This window comes from Artibeus jamaicensis, unplaced genomic scaffold, assembly GCF_021234435.1.
Source record: "Artibeus jamaicensis isolate MK-2021 breed Jamaican fruit bat unplaced genomic scaffold, CSHL_Jam_final scaffold_1283, whole genome shotgun sequence".
NCBI lineage: Eukaryota > Metazoa > Chordata > Mammalia > Chiroptera > Phyllostomidae > Artibeus > Artibeus jamaicensis.
Window position 1 is genome coordinate 8,781,592 of NW_026522028.1, and position 15,620 is coordinate 8,797,211.

The window sequence follows — 15,620 nt, forward strand, 5'->3', positions numbered from 1 at the left end:
ATCACATATCACTGTCAGCTCCAGTCAATTTAACAAGGAATTGCACTATCTGTGCGAATCTCTCCACCCATTGTGTAAAATTCTTCCTCACCTGAGGCCAGCACTCTAGTTCAGATAGTATCTGGTGGCAACATGACCACAAGATATCTGCCCAATGGCTACAAAGAACTCAGGAACTAAAGGCCACATCTAAGGTGGGGGTAGCATCTACATCATTTTTTAATGACCTAATCCCAATTTCAGTGCTGGAATCCATACACAGGAGAAGAAATCACCTTCTCCATCAGCCATCAAGACAGCTACATTGTCCTGCTACATTGGCAAGAACACATGAAACTCCCAGATTAGTGAAGAGATGTACCTCTCCCCAAGTCTATCAGTAACATCACTTGGTGGGTGACATAGGGGAGCCAGCTATCCTTTGCCTTATATTAGGCAGGAGAATTCAAAGGTAGGAAGGGGTTTCAGGCATATCGCTGGTCCTTTCGAACAATGGATCTGCCCAATCACATTGCTCTGCAACTTTAGGCTGGTGATAATGGTTCATAGATTCCCCAGGCCTTTTCCTGGAAGGTATCCAGGACCCTCTAAGATCCCACAGGTTCTCTTTTTCTGTTCCTTTTTCCACTATAGGCTGTACTTTAAATTCAGACCCCTGACTGGTAGCCTGCTCAGGGCTATCAGGATTTGTTTCAGTATGAAGTTTCCCTCACAGACTCTGGAAATGTCTTTACTACCCAGGCCTCCTGATGTTTCTCACTAACTGAGGGTGTCCTATCTAGACAATTCTCTGGGAGCTAGTCTTTCTGGCCAAATCCTGCCTCCTAATGCAAATGAAAAAATTTATGTTGACAATGAATTTTAAAACACCAACCCGGAGTTACCCCAGTAATCAAGATATCTTGCAAAAAATCTCACTTTGTATGGATGAAAAAATAATGAGAAATTAATTTTAAGTAATATCATTTAAAAGCATGTAAACACAAAATTACAAAATATATGTTTTCACATGAAATATTGATGAACACTTAAAATTGATAAAATGCCAGTGTTTCCTTTGGATATTCTCATATACTAAAAAGTGAGATGATAACTTGACACAGCATTATGAAAACAGAATATCAGCAACATTTGAAAAATTTATGATCATCATGCTATTTCCACTTTAACCCAATGTTCACTTCTGGATTGTTACAATAAGGAAACATCCACATTTTCCCAGTAATTTATATTTCATGATGTTGATATAAGTCCTATTAGTTACAGCAAAAAATGGAAGACAACTTATGCATCCATCAGGTTAAATTACTTAGGGCATATAGACTTTAGAATACTTGGGAGTAATTAAAAGGGTGAGATGGATCCACATGCACTCGCATGGAAAGAGCTTACATTTGCCTCATTAAGGATAGGGCAAGAGGCAAAACAATATGTACATCATCATCCGTGGACATTCAAAAAACTCACATTGTGTTTTTCTACTATATTTATATAAAAAACCCAGAGTATATTTTCACTTAATATATACAATATTTTAATGCTATGGTCACTTCTATTACTTAATATTAAAATATTTAATTATTTCTAAAATAAATGTTATGGTTAATTCTAAAAAGGGCTGAATTTTAGAGGATAAAAATTAGATTAGTGATTTAAAAGTATTTTTTTAGAGTTTTTAGTGTCAAGATCATATGAACTATTTGTTGTAATTAGTGTAAGTAAAACTAACAACAGTTTCTTACACCACCTAAAAGTGGTGTAAGAAAGTATGAATGCTGGAATGGATGGGCTATGCCTCTCCCGGCCCAGGGCAGAGTGCCAACATAGTGGCTTCAGAGCATCCCATCTCAGTGTCACCCTATTTCTCAGACACTCAGATTTACACAAATCACCTAGTTTGTGGACTTTGTTCTCCAGCACTGGACAAGAACACAGGACTTCTTCCATTTCTGTTCCAGGTGAATATTTGTCTCTGCTTTATCTATGATCTTAAAATCTATACAAGAAGCAGTTTCCTATTCCAGGCTTCAGTCTCTCCACCGGAGACACATTTTCTGAGGTTTGGCACCTGCCCACCACTCAAACACATCTGACCCACCACCCAGTTTAATTAAAACTACATCACACCAAAGGACTCACAGTTCCCCAAGGCCACAACCCCCCTTTTCCAAGCCTTTATAATTGATGGTTCACACCTAAACCCCACAAGTCCTCCCACCATCTTTTGATTTGTTCTTCTGGTCACAGGAAGTGTCTTAAATATTCCTCACAGCTACTCCAAGACTTTACAATTCTATTGGCAGGGATGGTTCCTGTACACCTTCACATTCTCAGTACTAACACAGACTTTACAAAGAGTAAAAGGTCAATTATTATTGGAGAAAAAACTGGGTCACTGAGAAAGAGGTCTAAATTATTACAATTTAATTTTTCTCACATTCTTGAACAAGCTACATATATTCATACACACATACAAGGAAAACAGACTAAAACTTATAAATGAAATAAAAATTAGTAGCTTTATTTCTTCATTTCTTAACTCCATCTATTACACTGCTGAGTTGTTTCACATTTCTATGGAAATGCCTCTTCTACTGCCATATTGTCTTGCTCCATATCACTAAGCAAGGTGACATTTTTTCCAATTTGTTTTACAAAATAATAAGACTCTTACTCTTAAATCTCATTCAAAGCAATAAATGTTTGAGCATATCCTGCATAAGTTTGGGTTATAAAGCTACTAAAATCTTCAATTAAAAGGAAAAATGCTTTTAAAATTATCTAAGTTACTATACAGAGCAGAAACAAATATGTTACATACCACCCCAACTTTGTACTCCTGAGAAGGTAGACTTCTCTTTTTAACAACAAAGAGAAGAATCTGCCTCAAACTTTATTAGGGGTGAGAGGAGCTGCTTTCCTTGGCTCTGGAGCGTTCCCTGGCCATGGCAGCACGATGAGCCCTGGCTGCAGCTCGGGCTTGGGCTCTCTCTTCCTCATCTTTCAAAGCCTCTTCATAAAGGAATGGGAAGGTAGTGGGGTCAGTACCATGGACCTTGGCCAAAAACTCCAGCACTTTCATCTTGGTAGTTTCAATGTGGGCTCTTGGACCCCACAGGAACTCATGGTGTGAAGGATCACTGTGGGGCACTTGGCGGTACAGCAGGTAATTTTCTTTCACCAAATCTGTGATGAGCTTCTTGGGCTCCCCAAAAAGGAAGTGCCTCCTCCCCTGATACAGCCCCATCACATTCAATGTTTCCCAGACTTGCTCATCAGTGGCACAATTGCGATTTATGTAGATCACACTCAGGATAGTCATCAGCAGACCAGTCTTGGGCACACCTCTGTCATCATTCAGCACTGTGTCACAGCATGGTTCCAGTTTGTTGACGAGTATATATACATGCCGGTAGGGATCCAATTCTTTCATGTCTAGGCCAAAGACCATCTCCATATAATCAGAGGCTCTCTTGAGGATCTCAAAGAAATGATTTCTGTATGTTTGGATTACATTTCTCACCATCTCTCCCTTCGTGATGGGCTCTTTGATTTGATACTTGTACAGCAGATAATACACTAAGAGAATTACCTTCTCATTTAGACGGCGTCTGTGGAGGGACTCCATGGTGGGCAAGGCCTGGGAGGATCTTGACCTTTGTTCCACCTGGTAGCTGGCACCTTCATTTGATCTTGTTGTGGCTTGAGCACCTACTAGATTCTGGGGCTCTTGTCTGGCCTGGTGGCGTTTTTCAAGGGCGCAAACTTTACACTTCCAACCCCGAGGCATGATGACTTTCAACAAGAGACGCAGGTTAGTGGGCAGATGACTCAGTGATCTGAAAAAGAGAGGATGAGATATGGGGGTCACTTCAACAGGGAGATAAAACCTTAGCTTTATTGATGGCCACCTCTGCAGTATTCCTTGAGGGAACTGCTCTGGGGAACCTAGAGGCTACTATTCCCTGATTTGCCACTGCCCTGAGGACCCCATGGAAATAGCCAAGGTGTGCCTCAGCTCCTACCTACCAGATCTGCTTGGGACTCACTGGTGCTTATAGCAATGGCTCTGTTCTCAGTTAGGGAATATTTAAATTCACATTAAGGGTCACCCCTTCACTTTTGGCAGGACCTAAGTTCTCTGTGCTCTACTGTTCTGATGTTGATCCCTCATTTCAAGGCTCTCATCACTCTGAGACTCCACAGGAGGAACTGAGGAGAACTTCATCTTATCACACCTGCCCAGGGATGCACAGGGAAGAAAGTACACACAAAGCTCTGTGGGACATTCTCTACCCTGGTATGCACAGGGAGCTCAGTCCTCACTTAGTGCCTTCATTTTTACTTTGTGTAGGGCCCTCTGCTGATTTAAGACCTATGCCCTCCAATCCCTGAATGTCTAGAGAAGGAAGTGAAGGAGGCCTCAGTCTAACATATTTGCCTGACTGCATTTATCACCAGCATGGAGGGATCTTCAGGGCTGATGGCTTGGATAAGACTCTCTGTGACTCCCCACTGTTCTGAGATGGGTGATATACCCTCAGTCCTCACTCAGGGTCTTCATATTGAGTGCTAGAAATGTTTGGGTTCCCTCCTTTTAACGACAATGAGTCTGCCCTCTTAGACTAGACTTCACCTTCCTGAGACTGCCCAAGGGCAATATGAGAGGGTGGCTCAGCCTCACACTCTTAACCGAGGAGTCCCAGAGCTCACAGCAGTGGTGGGGTTTTGTGAGGTCACATTTGTTGGGAGTGGGTGTTTCCCTGTGTGTCAGCGCCTGACACCATCATCCCCCCATTCAAAGGTATTCACAGCCACCGAGACACCAGAAACAGAAGTCAGTGTGGCTTACATCAATCCAACCTAATCTGTGATCTCTCGGACTGAAAATATGGGCGGGGTGCCATGGGGCCACATCTGTCCCTCAAACCTCACTCAGGGTTCTTGTTGTACACACGCTAGGGCCTGGGACCTGTTGCTCCTCTAGTGTGAAGCTGATGTCCTGGTCCAGTGCCCTCACCCTGCTCAGTTCCCTCAAGGGAAATTTTAAACATTCTTGGAGGCTGTCCTGTCAGAGGATTACTATCTGGGTCCCATCAGGGCTGATAGCAGGGGCAGAACTCTCTGGAAACCACTTTAAACTAAATTAGGGTCTTTACCTTAATTCAAAGCACAGCCTGAAGCTCCTCCGTCTCTTAAGGTGACGCTCTCCTCCTCACGGAAAGGCTGTGGCTTGTCTTAGAAACCAGGAACAGAACTCGTGATGCGTCACATCCTTAAACCGCCGCTTGGTGCTTCCCATGGCGGACAGCAAAGTTCCGGCACTGCGAGTCCCTTGAGAGCAGGTGCATGATGTTCTGGCAGCCTCTCGTGGCTGGGACAGATACTACCTCCATACCTAACTCAGGAAATTCACTTTAACTCCAGGCAGAGACCAGAGCTCCTCTCTCATTGTACATCACACCACTCCTCTCAGACCAATGCTTTTCCTGGGAGTCTAATATCTCAGAACACCAGTTCCTACACCTTTGCCTGGGCTTTGTCACTTTTGACACAGGAGCAGGGTTCAGTGAGGTCGACTTTGGTCTCAGGGTGGAGAATTCCCTTAGAACTGACATAGGGACTTCTGCCCTATCTGGGCTGATCCTGGTTTTCCTCCCTTTGGTTAACTAGCCTTAAACCAAGGTCCTCCCCATATTATTCTCCAGTTTCCAGGGGGTAAAATGAAGGGGCATATGAGCCTCACAGCCATACTGGGGTCTCCCAGACTTATAGCAGGGGCAGGTCACTGTGCTTTCCATCTGTTCTGTGGTGGGTAGTTCCCTCAGAATTCACACACAGCCCTTTACTCATGTTAATGCCTGGGATCCCATTTTCCATGCACCTGCGCCTAACATCCAGGTCCAAAACCTTCAATTCTAACTCTTCAGAGGAGAAATTCAGAGGTCATTACTGCTGGTAATACCTACATAGAGCCTACCAGGACTAAAAGCAGGGACTAGACTCTGTAGGGTTCATAAGCTTCTGTGGTGGGGGTCCCTCAGACTCAATCAAGGACCTTACCTAAGCTCCTGGCTCCCTCTGATGTTACCTAGATTCTTCACCTTTATCTCTGTTTGGGCCTGAGATTCCTCCATCTGCTTATGGAATCTGACAGACTGGTCATTGTCCTTACTTTAAAGTTTTAGATTTTACTATATTTATTATAGATACTGTGATGACCTTGTGAATGGTTAGCACAGAATCTAATTTTTAAATTCTAATTCAGTCAAGTTGGAGTTTTACATTAAAAAATAGAGCTGAATTCCACCTATTTCTGTTACCCAACCCCCTTCAAGGCAATTTAACAAGGAGCTACACTTAACACAATGGTTCTCCATTCACCCTGCAAGTGTTTGCATTGTAGGCCAGCCCCTTATTCCAGTCAGTATTTGGTAGCAATACGGACCACCAAACACAAGGTACATCTACCCTCTGCTATGCAAAGAAGACAGGAACCATGGCAGGCAATATGAGCAGGGATAACATCTGAACTGTTTTTCAAGGCATGTTCACATTTAACCCTTTATTGCCACAGTCACTGAGGTAATATTCCTTAGGGATTTCCCCCTCCAATTTTCCCCTCTGTGTAGCTGCACACCCCTTTCCACTATTTACTGGTAATACTTGCCCTATTTTAACTCTCCCAAATCACCAACAAATCCCACCCATTTGCACAGACTCAACCTTAGTGGCAGGAGTACCACAGAGACAGGGGGAAAAATAGCCTTCTCTACTTGGCATCAAGATAGCTCTCAGCCCTGCTACACTCGCAAGGATGCCTGGAAATCCCAGAGTAATGAAAAGATGTAGCTCTCCCTAATTCCGTCAATAACATCACTTGGTGGGTGACACAGGGGAGCCAGGTATCCTTTGCCTGACAGTAGGCAGAGAATGTTCTAAGGTAGGAAGGAGTATTAAGCCTGCCTCTGGTCTTGGCATTGAATAAATCTGCCTATGCAGATCACTTTAGAACTTGATGCTGGTAATGATGATTCAGAGATTCTCTAGCTTATGCATGTAAGTTGTCTGATACACTCTGCCAGATTCTCCATCTTTTTTCCTTCTGGTACTTTTGTTTGCCTTTTGATGAAGTCTGCATACAGATCCCTGACTTCCAGCTGTCCTGGGCCCTGTGGACTTGTTTTAATACATGATCTATCTAGAAATTGCTCTCCTTCTCCCCACCCCATATAACCCACTCTGATCTTCCTAGTGTTACTCAGTTACTGATATTTTCCTGCCCAGGCTCATTTCCTGGCACCTGGTCATTCTTACAAAACCTTGCTTCTCAAATTGTTGTGAAAACTTAAATACCTATCAAGAATTTTTAAAGCATGAGCCCAGAGATATCCTGGTAATAAGATACCAATGTAGAAATCCTATTTCATATGAGTGAGGGAGTATGTTAATTTTTTGCTCAACCTGATTATAAAAGAGGGAAATACAAATTAAAGCTGAGACAATATAATTGCAGCAAAAATGTTCCTCCAAATTTAAAATTGATAAAATTAAATATCTGTAAGAATATTGGTTATTCATGTAAATTAATTTGTGAGAATTATAGGAATACAATTTCAGAAATGTTAAAAATATTTACAATCACCAAGTTATTTCCACTTTAATCCAATTTATACATTATTTAACCTTTCCTATAAGAAAACTTCCACATTTGTGCAACAACCATGTTCAATGATGCTGTTATCAGTTCTGTTAAATGTAGCAAGAAATGAGGAACAGCTTATGTGTACATCAGGAAGAGAATGGGTACATCATTTATGGCACATGCCCCTTAGAATTCTAGGGAGTAGTTAAAAGATTGAGGTGGATCTATATGTACTCTCACAGAAAGATCCTGCATTAATTTTATTCAATAACAAGGGCAAGAGTCGGAACATGATATACACCATTACACATGTATCTTAAAAACTCACAGTGTCTTTTTCCCTTTTTAAAATTCTGCCCTACCAGTTTGGACAAGTTCTCTGCGTTTCAATTTTCTCATCTGAAAAAAAAAAAAGGACTGTCCTTACTTAGTAGGATGTCAGAAAAGGATTAGAAAAGATAGGTCAAAGAAAAGGTTGTGGCATTCAGTAAACACTCACTACAAGAAGGGCAAAAGTAGGTCTACATTGTTCATATGGAAAAAGACATGCAAATTATGATTATTAGAGTAGATTTATTAACTCTGTGTTTAGTATACTCACAACTGTAAACCTACTTTTACTCACCCCTGTACATGAATTTATTTTGATGATTACATTACAGGAAGATGTTTATATTTATGTTATGAGTATCATGCTTCTCAGGTCCACCACTGTGGTTCATGTGCTATAGTGAGTGAAGCTTTGTTTTGGCCTCTCAACCGAGCATTCCTTCTCTAAAATCTGACCCTAAGCCTTCCTCCTTCAATACCTCAGTTCATATCCGTTGAAAACCTGCATATATACTGTGTTGGGGAGAGTGGATATGGAGAAGAACAGAGAGATGCCAACATGAACCCCCAACAACTTCTGATGAGGTAGGAGCCATAAAACCTATTATTCACAAGTGAGGTACAGTGCAGAAGCAATACAGATAAAATGTATGGTAAGCTGGAGTGAGAATGGGGTTCCTATGCTACTGTGATACTCAGGAGTTGGTCTCAGTGCTCACTAGAGACATTTTGAAAGGAAGTTATCAATAGTGTATTCTTCTAGCACATATATTTAAGAAAAACTCTAGAATAAACTTAAAAATTATACATGCAAGATTTTTAGTTGTGGTTTATTCTAATATGGCCTAATTTTACAGAACCATAGAAAGGAGGCAGGAGTGTGATTAGTTCACATTTTTAGATTTTTTTAGCATCAACAATATATGCTTTATTTCTATTGTAATTAGTTTATCTAAGTTAGAATACAACAGAAAGAGAAGCTGTGTGTTACTCAGATAAGTAACTGCTAGTCATTGTGATGGAAGAAGCCTGAAACCTGAATGACCTAACACTACAGAACTTTCTTTTCATGCACATTAAATCTCACACAGGTAGGCAGAATCTCTGTTGTCAAGTGGCCCAGGGATGAAGGCTACTCCCATCATGTGACTTTACATCTCAACACAGGATCTCAACAGTTGCTGCTGAATTGAATAGAAAGCAGAAAGTAGCACACCAACTTTCTCTAGTGCCCTGGTGGTCTAGAAAAAATAAACTTTGCTTCTGTTCATATTTCAGTGGCAATGGTTGTCACAAAACCCTTCTTAATGCAAGGGGACTGGAAAATATAGTGCCCAGGAGGAGAGCAAGGCACAGCTTACATGGACACTTACAGTCTCCCTATCAACAATCACAGAGTAGGTGCTCAGTAAAGTGCAACACTTACAATCTGCATACAAAAATCCTTTACATTCTTGGAGAAGTTTCTGAAAAGGCTCAAACTGCCTTGCAACACTCCAAATTTGTCTAGCACCTATTATGTGACCAGCATTTTCAAATATAGGATCACACCAATTTCTCTAAGGACACTGGAAATCTTAGCATGGAGGCATCACCCTTCTTCACTTCATAGCACCATTCTGCACTGACTTTTCCAACAACCTCTCTAATCCCAGTACACTGAGAATTCTCTTCTTCCTCTCTACAAGGTCAAAATCACAACTTGTGAGTCTCTGCTACCCACCACCTAGAGAAACTGCCTGAACGCTTGCACAGGTGCCTTTAGACACACTGAAAGGTCTGGATTTTCCCCCTGGAGCAGATACAGACAAGAGTCAGGAGAATGATGGTAAATTATTATTATTTTTCTTATCAAAGCTGGCATGTCTGCCAGGGACACATTTTCTACCTTGGTGGTAGCCTGAATAATAGCTCCATGAAGATGCACATGTATTTTCCCTGAAACCTGTGATTATGTTACATTACATGGCCAAAGACACTTTGTAGACACATAAGGGAATGAAACCAACTTCACAGTAGACATTGGATTATCTGGGTGGGCCCAATGTAATCACATGAACCCTTATAAGCAGAGGACTTTCTCTTGGAGGCAAAAGAGAGATGAAGCAGAGGGGAAGGGTAGAGGGATTCCACACGTGAGAAGGCTCCAATATTTCATTGCTGTGTCAAAATATATGGCCCAACATAAAGACTGGAGAGAGACCAGGCCAAGCAATGTCAACTGCAGGAGACAGTCAGGGAATAGAGCCTCAGTCCCACTACCACAAGGAATTGAATTCTGCCACAACCGGAAAGATCTGGGAAGGAGATTCTTCCCAGAGCTCATGATGAGAAGCCCAGCAGCTGAAAGCTGGACTTGGGCCTGTGAAAATCTAAGCACAGAATCTAGCAGAGCCACCCCAACCTTTATCCCTACAGAAATATGATTATACCCACTGATACAATAAACATGTGCTGCTCTAAACCACTAAATTTGTGATAATTTGTTACAGTAGCCAGAAAAAAAGTACTATAAGTTTATGAGAAGCCTACGGGGTCTGTGAGACTCCAACCTCTGGCAATATTTGCTTCATAGTGGAGTTTGTTCCATGGTGGATTCCTCGGGCCTTCCCCATCTGCCTCTTAGGAGCAAGGCTTTGGTTCTTGGCCACTTAGTTAAGCCCCCTCATCTGGGTATATATTTAGTGGCCTGCTCAGTCAATTAAGACACTCCACTAAAATTCTACTGCAGGGAAGATAGTCAATAATATTATAATAACTATGTATCATTCCAAGATGACTGGAGAGATGTGGTGGGGATGTTTTGGAAAGTTTAGGATCCTCTAACTACTATGCTGCACACCTGGAACCAATACAAAGTAATATTGAATCTAAACTGTAATTGAAAAAATAAAAGTAAAAATGTTTTAAAATTCTACTGCAATTATCATGGATATTTTAAAATGTCCTCCCTAGGTCTGGTTTATAAACCAAGGCTCTGCAGGTTTCCTGCCAAATCAGTCTACCAATCAGCAGATTTGGCAAAAACAAACATTAAGAGTTTGGTAGAGGCAGTCAGGGGTGGCAATGAAGGAGTTGTCTAAACTTCACCATCTGAAATGAGTCACTGTGTGGAAGGGGCTGCTGCTATCATAGGGGCCCACCGTGAAGGCCAGGATCTGCAAGGATTTGGGATGCTCTAGGTCAAGAGGGCAGGGGTTATGGGATATGCATTCCACAGCAAGCAGTTGCACCCTGCAGAGGAGGATGCAGAGAAGAGCTGGCTGGCAGGACAGGTTCCAGTCTGTACGGGACACACACTAGGGAAGGCCTAGGAGAAGGGCTGGGGCTGGGCACAGGGGAGAGTCAGCTCTCAAGGAAGCCTGGGTTGGGGACAGGAGGATACTAGGTAAACTAAACCCCAGATGATCCCCAAATTGTGTTTGATTCTCATTTTCGCCTTCCTTTTTTAGGCCTGCTCTGTGCACTTTAGCCACAGGCTCTTTCTTCTTACAGCCTGAGAAACATGGAATAGTAAGAGAAATAAATTAATACACACAAGGCCAGCCTTAGGCAGGGAGGAGTGGAGCAGTATAAGTTCTAGAAGTACCAGACCAGGTCTTTATTGTCAAGCTTGTCTCTTAAGAGCTATTTCAACTCATGAAAAATTCAAAGCAATGTGTGCCTCAGATTCTTCCTCTGAACTGGACTTGGTGTGATCATCTTGCTGCCTGGTTCATGTGTGCCTTATGAAGTTGGACTGCTAGAATGTAAATAATTTGTTTGAGGCACCTGGTCCAGTGACTGGTATGTATTCAATCTTTGATAATTAGTATTATCACTATTCAATTTTGACCTCAAAGATCACCTATTTCACATCTTGGAATTTTTAAATTTATTTTTATCCTGGAGATGTCAAACACTATACAGCCATGTGAGATGTAACACACCAACTCAGTGATAATGCTTCTTACCAAGAATATTAAGTAACTTGCTAGGGAAAATGTTGGGGATTGTTTATAAGCAATTGAGAGAAAGTTCTGAATAGATGTATACAAGGGTCCTGTAAAAGGAGTCAAGGACTAACTTGCTCACTCTCATCAAACTGTCCATTTCTCACTTTCAGTTTGTCAATTTATATTCAAACAAATGCCCTATAAATCGTGATCTGTCTTTTTCAGCCTAAGGTAAAGCGTGCAAACACAGTGGCTTTTGAGCATCACATGTTAACGCATTATCACCCTTATTTCTCAAAGATTCCATGGCAATAGTATATACAAAATACCTACTTTGTAGACTGTGTTCACCTGCACTAGGATGAAGGTAGAGGACATATCCCATTCCTGCCTCAGGTGGAAGTTTCTCACTGGCTAATTTATGATCTTAAAGTGACTGTTGGAAGCACCTTCTCAGGTTTTGTGTCTCAACTCTGGACACAACGTCTGAGGGTCTGGCCACTGCCACCCCCAACCACAGCCTCCCTATCTGACCCTCCACCCATCTTAACATAAAATTGACTCACACCAAAAGACATGCCATTTGCTTGCCTCAGGACATTTACACATGACTGCTCACATAGAGGTCCTCCATGACCTCTCTCCATCTTTGTATTTGTCCTTAGGTCTTAGGATATATCTCACCATCTTTCTGACTTGAGAGTTCCTCCTAGACTTGACCATTGTATGGGTACAATGACTCTTTTTGATTCTGACATCTCCAGCATTAGCAAGGAGCCTCCCAAAGAGCAGAGGCTCAAAGAATGTTTGAGAAATAAATGAGTGAATGTGCAAGAGATCTAATTTATTATGATTCAATTAATTCTACATTTTGAGTAATCTAAGCACATCCAAAAATATCTCTCTTAATTTCACAGAACAACAAAATAAAAGTGACAAGAGAATGCAAACATTTATCATGTATTACTTTACTTCTGTAACCTTAATCCCAAATATTTTTCTACTAAATTCTTCCACATTTCCAAGAAAATGTCCGAGCAATACACTACTATGATTTTTTTCCAAATAACTAAATAGAGAAGATTTCCCCATTTGTTCTAGAAAATAGCAAATTTTTGCAATTTTAAAATGTAATTTTATTAGGCTAATTATTAGATGCATGCATGAGCTACCGAGGAAATTATAAATCATAGTATCTTTTCTCAAATGAGAAATGGATTTAATGAAGTTAATAATTTTTTAAATTTATTTAATTGTTGTTCAAGTATAGTTTTCTGCCTTTTACTCCCATCCCAGCCCACCACCCAATGCTCCCCACCTCCCTCCCATTTCCACCCCCCTTAGTTGTCCATGTGTCCTTTATACTAGTTCCTGTAAATGAACTTAATAATTTTTTATTTTGTTAAATTTATCTTTAATTATAGTCAACATACCAAAACAGTAAAAGTCATACTCTTAAACCTCATAAACATCAATAACTGTTTGACTTATAGATCAGTCATTAACTCAGAATATGAAGTTAGTTAAACCTTGTATTAAAAGGAGCAACATTTACACAAATATCCAAGTTACCACATACAACAGAAACACAAACATGTTATAAACTCTTATCTCTAGCCCAACCCCAACCTTTCACTAATGAGAACATTAGCTGTTCTCTTCAAGCACATAGTAAATAATCTTCCTCAGTGTTTCCTTGGGGCATAAGCTGCTGGTCATAATCTTGGAGTGTGCCCTGGCCAAGGAAGAAATGTGAGCCCTGGCTACTACTCTGGCTAGGGCTCTCTCTTCCTCATCTCTCCTTCATAATAGTGTGAGAACTCACTGGGGACGGTATCATTCATCTTGGCCATGAACTCTAGCACTTTCATCTTGCTGGTTTCAGCATGGGTTCTTGGGCCTCACAGGAACTCATAGTGTGGAGAATCACTGCCAGACACCTGGCAGCACTCCAGGTAGTTTTCTTTCACCAAATCATCTGTGATGATCTTCTTAGGTTCACCAAAGTTCTTCTTCCCAACATGCAGCCCCATTAATCACTTTCTAGACTTCCTCTTCAGGGGCACAGTTGCTCTTCATAAAGATCATGCCCAGGATAGTCATCAGCAAAGCGGTCTTGGGCACACCTCTGTATTCTCTTGAATCATAGCTTAGCTCCAGTTTGTTGATGAAGATATAGGTATTCTTGTTAGAATACACTTCCTTGATGTCAAGCACTGGATGACCAGCTCCAAGTGCTCAGAAGCTCTCCTGAGGATCTTATGGAAGTGATGCTTGTACACTTGAACTGCATTTTTCAGCATATCCACCTTGGTAATGGGCTCTTTTCTTTGACATTTATACAGTAGGTAGTACACAAACACAACCACCCCTTCATCCAGAGGGTTTCTGTGGTGGGACTCAGTGATATCCTTGGCATGTAAGGCATTTGGCATTTTCTCCACTTGATTGTTGGCACCTTCATTAAATATTGTGTTTGAAATGACCTCAGCATTTGTGGTGATGGAGCTGACTCCCCCAGGCACTTGAGGATTGCTGGGTGTTTCAGTTGCAGGTGAACTCTGAGAATCATCATTGAAATCAGAAGATTAGGAGGAAGGTCTCTTTTCTTCCTCTGGTACAGTGACCTGGGCACCCACTAGATCTCTGGACTTCTCTTGGGCTTTGTGGCATTTCTCATGAGCACAAAACGTATTCTTCTGTCCCTGAGGCATGATGACACTGGTCAGGTTTAGCAAGCAGGAGTGTGAGAAAGATGACCTGGAGGAAAGAGGATAAAATTGTGTTATGCCTTTAGCAGGGAGATACAACCTGGGGCCTTATCAAAAGCTATCTCTGCAGGTTGACTTGAGGACACTGTTCTAGGAACTCATGATGCTGCACTCATCTCCAAGCTACCTTTCTCCTGAGGAGTCTGTGAGGGTAACTAGGGTTTACCTTAGGCTGCAGCTTTCCAGCCCTACCTGGCTCTTACTGTAGCTGATACAAGGTCAGACAAGTCTGGGCCCTGTGGAGCCTCCTATGTTCTTGAGTAGTAGATGTTTCTTTCTGTTCACTTTCAGAGCCATTACCTGTACTTCTGACAGGATTTGAGGTGTCTTCTCTACTGAATTGCTTTGATTCTGACTCCTTATTCCAATGCCCTCACCTCCATAACATTATGGGTGAGGAGCTGAGGTGGGAATCTTATCTGAGCACACCAACAGGAGTATACCACGGGATGACAGCAATAGCAGAGCTCTGTAGGACCATCTGCATCCTGGGATGATCAGGGTTCTCACTCCTCACTCAAGTGTCCTCACCATTTCTTTTTTGCACAGCCTTGGGCTGTACCCTTAGCTGACCTTAGACTTAATCTTCTTGGAGCAAGGCCCTCATATTCACGAAAGTCTGCAGAGAAGTTTGGGAAGGCCTCAGTTTTACATATCTTCCCCATGCGCCTCCTGTCCCCAGGAATAGTATGACAGGTAAAGCTCTTTGAAATACCTTTTGTTCTTTGATGAGCTGGTCCCTCAATCCTTAGATTGCTTTTGTGGCTCCTTCCCTTGACTGCCTGATATCCTTCCTTCTGCAGACTTGAGGATTGTAGCAATCAGACCAAGGATTTCTCCACCTGATACTCTGGAATATGTGGGGGTGGAGGGAGTAGATTCAAGGATAGCAGATCTCTCCAGGACTTCTCACAGAGGAAGAATGTGACTCTGTATACC

The 15,620-nt window shown here is 41.8% G+C and overlaps 1 protein-coding gene across 1 annotated transcript; it reads right to left on the minus strand.

Annotated features, from left to right (window-relative positions):
* Positions 1-2,896: 2,896 nt before the first annotated feature.
* LOC119038955 (melanoma-associated antigen E1-like) lies at positions 2,897-15,346 on the minus strand. The gene is given in 7 exon segments (XM_053655769.1): positions 2,897-3,839; positions 13,577-13,712; positions 13,715-13,941; positions 13,943-14,124; positions 14,127-14,471; positions 14,550-14,670; positions 15,213-15,346. Coding segments are annotated over 7 exon segments (2,088 nt in total).
* Between the last annotated feature and the right edge of the window lie 274 nt (positions 15,347-15,620).